At 45.6% G+C, this 7024-nt stretch overlaps 1 protein-coding gene and 1 non-coding gene across 2 annotated transcripts in view; one reads left to right on the top strand and one right to left on the bottom strand.

Annotated features, from left to right (window-relative positions):
* Positions 1-3692: 3692 nt before the first annotated feature.
* SACM1L (SAC1 suppressor of actin mutations 1-like (yeast)) overlaps positions 3693-7024 on the top strand; it is a 73520-nt gene continuing 70188 nt past the window's right edge. Inside the window, exons 1-3 of the mRNA XM_010862510.1 lie at positions 3693-3723; positions 5798-5934; positions 6656-6978. Coding sequence (XP_010860812.1) covers positions 3693-3723; positions 5798-5934; positions 6656-6978 — 491 coding nt within the window. The remainder of the gene's footprint in view (positions 3724-5797; positions 5935-6655; positions 6979-7024) is intronic.
* Positions 6571-6643, bottom strand: TRNAR-ACG. Its single transcript has one exon. It is a non-coding gene; the product is annotated as a tRNA-Arg (tRNA).

Below are 7024 nucleotides of genomic sequence, written 5' to 3'. Positions count from 1 at the left end.
CCATAATTTAAAACTTCCTTCCACTCCAGAGCTTCACTTCTGTAGAATGGCTACAAATTTTAATTGTATCCTTGCAAAAGGGAAGTTCTATGTGCTCTGCATCTTAGGAGGCATTCTCTTGGTTAAAACAGAACCAAGATTTGAAATGAGACGGAATTTCCTCCTTGTACCTGGGTAGCATTCTGGTGCCCCTGCAGATCCTCATGCCTTTAAAGGCAGCCGGGGGGCCTGACGGAGGTCGATCCTGTTCTATCGAAGTGGGCTTTGGGCTGAGAACTCGGTGCGGGCGCCAGGCCTCTTTTGCCCGCCTGCTTGCCCTTTTTCCCTCTGGAGCTCTCAAGAGTCTGGAACTTCAGAGTTGCTCCTGCAAAGGCAGGTCTCAGGATCTTCTGTGGGGATCCTCTTGTGTTTTGCTTATTTAACATGGGCTTTGGGAAAGGGTGCCCGCATGTACTGAGACCTAGCCCCTTATAAACGAGGAGACTGTGTGTGTGTGAGATCTCAAAGCCAGCCTGGGAGAGAGAATCAGCATAAGTTATTATATTCATTTCACAGGTTTCTCTCTTGCCCAGTTCTTGGCCCAGGCATTAGTATAAGGTACACTGCTTTTGTCTGTTTTTTTTTCTTATTTTTTAAAAAGTCGTTTCCCTCTACTTTTAGTCTCCCATACACACAAAAAATACCTCACAGTAAAGAGCTTCACGTTAAGGAAGGATTTGTCCATCACACTGGCTTAGCCGGTGTATGTTAGGAATCCCTGGCTTTGCCCAGGTCAGCCCAGTGGGTCAGTACACTGAAATCGTAACTAAAGGTCAGCTGGGAATAGATCTGATTGATACTGGGTGCTCTTGCCGTATTCATTTCATCATCCTGGTTCCCCCAGGGTGGCAGGGGCTAAGGGCCACACGCTGGCAGGATCTCAAGGCCAAAGTCTGCCCTGTGTCACATGCCCAAGGCCAGAGGTCAGTACCCTTTGGTATTTCAATGAGAAGAAAGCGGAAGAGAAAGGTTGGCTGGCACTCACCCTCTCAGCCCACGCAGGGGAGCCCTGGGCCTTGCTGCAGGAAGGCAGGGGCCGTCTCACCGCTGCCAGCCGGCGGAGAACGCAGCGGCCGGTGTCTGCTCTCTGCCTCCTGACCTCACACCCAGAGTCAGGGACTGGGTGGCTGGGACCTCGGAGGGTGTCCATGGACCCCAAAGTCACAAGGGACTCACAGGCTATTCACTGGCCCTGTTCTACTTGTAAGCCATGTTTTGGCTCATTTGGTGGCAATTGCCTGTAAGCAGCACAGAAGTGGCACCGTGGCTTGTCTTTTCCGTTTCGGCTAATTTCATCCTGTTGGAATACTTTGGCCAGATGTCACTTCAACCCAGGCTGTGGTGTTTGCTTCCACTGGTTCCTTTTCATAGGCCGAGCCTCTTAAAAACCTGTGAGTACAGGGGGTCTGGGGAAGTGAACCCTGGGGTCACCCCTCCCTTCCCAGTATATCATCCAGCTCAGCCTCGCTGAGGCTGGTGGACAGATGGAGCCAGTCAGTACGTCTTAACCTTTCTCGGCCAACCTAGGTTGATTTCTGGCCTTGATGACACGCCTTTGCTCCACTGTCAAGTCAAGCAGAGGGAAGAAAACTGCCTTGGAGCCACGTCAGAAGTAGAAGATTTGTTTGCAAACTGGGTAACAGTTGACCTTTGAACAACACAGGTTTGAATTGCCTGTGTCCACTGATATGTGGCTATTTTTCAGTAGTTAAATACTGCAGTTGGTATTACACAATCTGTGGTTGGTTGAATCCACAATGCAGAGGCACCATGGTTACAGACGGCTGACTATAAGTTATATGAGGATTAACCCTAGGGTTTTTCGAAGATCAACTGTAGTTTAAAAACCGGTGATTGATTTTTTAAATTAAATTTTTAAAGTGGCCTTGATTGAGGCAATTTCGGTATCTCAGCAAATATTTCATACAAATTGAAGAACAATAACAGAATTTCTAGACATACTAGAAATCTGAGCAGCAGCTTCTCTTATTATCATGTTCCCCTGGAGAGGGTACTGGGTAGGAATCTTGTGCTAGTTCTGTCTCCTCCTCAGGCCCTTGCACAAAAGCCGTGCACACTTACCAGGTATTTTAAACTTCCTATAAATTATTAACCAAATCAAGCTCTAACGGGTAGTTATTTATAGGTGTGTAGAAAGAACATGGACTTTCCAGGTGGCACCAGTGGTAAAGCATCCACCTGCCAAATGCAGGAAACATGACAGACCTGGGTTCGATCTGTGGGTCAGGAAGATCCCCTAGAGGAGGAAATGGCAACCTACTCCAGTATTCTTACCTGGAGCATCCCATGAACAGGAGCCTGGTGGGCTACAGTCTGTAGTATTGCAATGAGTTGGACACAACTGAAGCAAGCATGCACACACAGAACACATAAGCACTTCCTAGACCAGGATGAATAAGTTTGTTTTAAAAGGTAGAGCAAATAGCCCTGTTTTGAGCTTGGACTTTAGATAAAACAAGAACTATGGCTGATTCCAGACCCCAGAGCCAGCTTCCAACCTTGTCCCTTGCTTCACTTTGCCCCTCAGTTTTTTCTTGTCATTTTTTCCACCCCAGCTAGGGTCCTTCAAAGACTGCCTGGGTGCCCTGAGCAAAGCCAGTTGGGCCTATAGTATCAGGATTCTCTCTGCTGTTACCCTCCCATCTGTGGCTGCGTAGAAAGTGATTTGTTCATTTTTTATAAGGAAGGGCATTGAGTCCTGTTGGGTCATTGCACGTGGCGGCAGGACTCTGTTTCTCCGTGGTTACAGCGCTTGAGTGAAAACCGCTTTCAGCCCAGTCCACTGAAGTTGTTCTCCTGAGTCCCGGGAGGCCAGTGATGTAATCAAAGAGTTCCGATCGCTTTCAGGTCCTGCCATTGGCTTGTTTCCCTGGGCTCAAGTCACCCACGATGAAAAAGAATAATGTTCAAATTTGAGAGAATGATCTGGAATTCACACTTCTTTGCAGGCCATGTTTGTGTGCCGTTAACTACAAGTGTGAAGGTTTATGAGGGCTATGACGGCTGCTGGTGCTCTTGCAAAGAATATGTGCAAGACTTGACCCCACACTCTTGCTGTCTGATGCACCTATTCAAACTATCAGCCAGGAAACCACATGCTTTGTCTTCTCCTTTGTGCCAGGAATGAGTCCTGATTTCCCAGTTACTATCTGAAGTATTAACAACTTTTAAAAGCTACAGGAAAAAGATGAGGAAGAAGTGTTAGCTATCATTTGTTCTGAGCCAGCACTGGACAGATGTGGGAAATTTCCATAGAGTGGATGAAAAGTTCACTTGGCAGAGAAATCATTGTCCCCTCCCTGTGTCTCTCCTTTTACTTTGATTCAAAATATTGTTACTGTAAAATTATTCATAATTTTACTGTTACTATAAAATTATTCAGAATATTATTACTATAAAATTATTCAAAAGATTGTTATGATAAAATTATTCAAAATTTTTACTGTTACTGTAAAACTATTCAAAATCTCATGACAATAAAACTCCCTCAATTTGTAGACTATTAAAGTGATCTCCACCATAATGATGTTTCCTGCATCTTCTTTGTGTGTGTGGAGTAATAAGTAGATGGTGCTTTTTGCTAATGGGATTTGGTCTTTTAGAGCTCTGGATTTTTTTTTTTTTTTGCCATTATGGTTTATCACAGGATATTGAATCCCAGAGGTGAGTGACCCTCTAGATTGCAGGAAGGCAGGTCTTGGCAAGGGGAAGGGGCAAGCAACAAGAGTGGCTATTCTGACTTTACAGACGTTAGGCTACTGTTTTTCTACAACTGACGCTACAAGGGATGAAGATGAAGCTGGCGAAGACGTCTGGGCTGGGGTGTGCCCAGGACTAGAGATGAGGTCTCCTGGCTGCTCTAGCATGGAAGAAGAGGAGAGGAACATATGTGACTGCCCTCCATGACCAGAGAGGGAATGACCCTGAGTCAATTCCTGTGGTCAACCCTCTGGTGCACAGGAAGCCCTTGGGCAGGACACCTTTGAGATCAAAAGCCCGGATTCAAGATCTAACTCAGGCTCCACCACCTAATTGCTCAATGAACGTAAGCAAATTTTGTTCCCTCATCTGTAAAAATGGCTATAACAACCGAACTTAACTTATAGGACTATTGTGGAATTGACTGAATTAGTCCAAGTAAGGGCTTTCCTGGGTGGCTCAGTGGTAAGGAATCTGCCTGCCACTGCAGGAGACTCAAGAGATGGAGGTTCAATCCCTGGGTCAGGAAGATCCCCCAGAGGACGAAATGGCAACCCACTCCAGTATTCTTGCCTGGAATATTTCATGGACAGAGGAGCCTGGTGGGCTACATTCCAGGGGGTCAAAGAGTCAAACACGACTGAGCACAGCACACATACATACACACAGTTCAAGTAGCAAACAGAGCTCTTGAAAGAAAGTAGCCTTCCAGGCTCCCCTGTCTGTGGAATTCTCCAGGCAAGAATATTGGAGTGGGTAGCTGTTCCCTTCTCCAGGGGATCTTCGCAACTGAGGGATTGAATCCAGATCTCTGAATTGCAGGCGAATTCTTCACCATGTGAGCTACCAGGGAAGCCACTGCTCAAGTTACAGGTTTGAAGACTTACTAGATCTTTCCATGGGGACAATCAACAAAATACAAATGCATCAAAGTACGGGGAAAAAAGCAATACAAACAAAAACAATTTGAAAAGAAAAAACCAAGAGATAATTATTGAGTATATAAAAGTGAAAATTACTGGAAGTTCAAAAATACAAGGAAGAGGAAAACGTAAATAAATAAAAACGTTGCGATGTGTTTGACAGCTAAAGAATTAAAATCCTTAATATATTTAAAAGTTCAACAAATCTATTAAGAAAATTAGTACATATATCGAGATAAAATATATACATTAATAAATATAAGCAAAAGGAAGTTCTATTTTTCAATTATGAAAATTGCAAAAAATAATGAAATTTATAATACTGAAGAGCATTCAAGGAAACTGATGCTATTGATGGAAATGTGTATCTAGTTTTTTGGCAGGCAATGTGAAAATATGTACCAAAGTATTAAAAACATCCATGAAATGGACCTTAAAAACATCTGTCTGATGGTTCAACATCTAAAAACTTTTAATACATATCAGAAATAATTCAACTCAGCATTATTTTTTTAAGTATTAAACTGATGATTCAAACTCCCAAAAAAGGTTAATATTTGAAATATATAGTTTTTTCACGGGCTATCTTCAAGGAATATTTAATGACCATAAATCTGAGACGAAAGCTAAGGGAACAAAATGAGAACATTTGTCAAACAATCTCAAATTTGGAAAAAATACTTGAGGTTTGACAGAAAACAACAAAATTCTGTAAAGCAATTATCCTTCAATTAAAAAAGAAGATTTGGGAAAAAATACGTGTATAGGTTTATTTATATTAAAAAGTATGGAAAAAGTCCATAAGAAAAAATTATGACGCTGACAGTAATGAGGAGGAATTACGACGCTCGTGATGGGAATTTGGATTTTTGTTTTAATTCCCAGTACTTTCCTGTATTTTACAAATGTCTTGTAATTTCTTCAGGAGGAAAAAACGTATTGGAGAGTTTAACTGATCGATTGAAAGATTAGTGAATGGACAGTGTCAGATGTTACGTTTGAAATGAGGTTTCACTCTCATTTCCAACACAGACCTTCCGTCCTTCTTAGGTCTTCCACTCAGGCACCAATAAAAGGAGCTGTAATATATTAGGTAACACCCTCTGAAAGGACAGGGCTGCAGACCCCGAGCACTTTGCGGACCCCCCAGGCAACTCGCGCAGTCGCACTGCAGCGTTCCCGCCTCCGCTGCAGCTTAGAGCTCGCCGGATCCCGGGAAACGGACTGCGCGGCTCTTCGCGTCGCCGCGGGGGTTTCTGCTCCACAGGAAATAGGGCCAGAATCTCTGCCTTAAATGCGCAGTTGCGTCATCCGCTAGCTAACCTCCTACCACAGCACACCCTCCACCCCGCAACTACCACCATCCTAGCTGTGTTTTCCTAAATGTATCCCGTTTACAGAGTCTCCTCGTGTGCATCATTAATTAGGGCACTTTGCAATTTACAAACCACCTGAGACAACTCCGGGTTCCAAACCCAGCTCAACAGATGACGTTTCGGACAGAGCAGGCTTAAGGAAATCAACCCCGAATATCCACTGGTAGGACTGATGCTGAAGTTGCAATACTCTGGCCACCTGATGCGAACAGCCGCCTCACTGGAAAAGACTCTGATGCTGGGAAAGACTGAAGGCAAAAGGACAAGGGGGCAGCAGAGGATGAAATATCACTGACTCGATGGACATAAATTTGAACAAACTCCGGGAGATAGCGGAGGACAAGGGAGACCGGCCAGCTACAGTCCATAGGGTCGCCAAGAGTCGGACAAGATGTAGCGAATGAACAGCAACACAACAAGCCGTAACATTCGAGACATTTACCCTTCTGACGAGAGTCCTTGCTAAGGACACCCTGTTAACATCAAGCCCAGACACGACAAAAAGTACACCTCGAGCCAGCCAGGAGTCGAACCTAGAATCTTCTGATCCGTAGTCAGACGCGTTATCCATTGCGCCACTGGCCCTGTACAAGTTAGCCTTGCACTGGAGCGCAGATCTCGCCTTACGCACCTAACGACAGGCTCCACGACATTAGCGCTGCATTTCCGACGCTCGGCCGGGCGCTGCGTGATTCGGGTCTGCAGGCTCCCAAGGCTCCGCCTCTCCCAGCCAACGCGCTCAGCCAATCCTCAGCCGCTACGTCACCGCGCTCTTCCTCGCCCTCCCAACGGCGTCGCGTCGGAATGTGCGCCTGTGGCGCTCAGTGCCCGCGCACGAAGTTTGTCCAGCGCCGCGTCCCGTTTTCTCTCTCAGCCTGGCGGGGCGGGGCGGTGGGAAGAGGCTGGGACCTGCGGCCGCTGTAGGAGGGTGACCGGTATCGCTGGAGCCGAGGTGGCGCGGGGCGG

The sequence above is a fragment of the Bison bison genome, unplaced genomic scaffold (genome assembly GCF_000754665.1).
Source record: "Bison bison bison isolate TAMUID 2011002044 unplaced genomic scaffold, Bison_UMD1.0 scf7180017864482, whole genome shotgun sequence".
NCBI lineage: Eukaryota > Metazoa > Chordata > Mammalia > Artiodactyla > Bovidae > Bison > Bison bison.
This window is presented reverse-complemented; position numbering and strand designations above follow the sequence as displayed.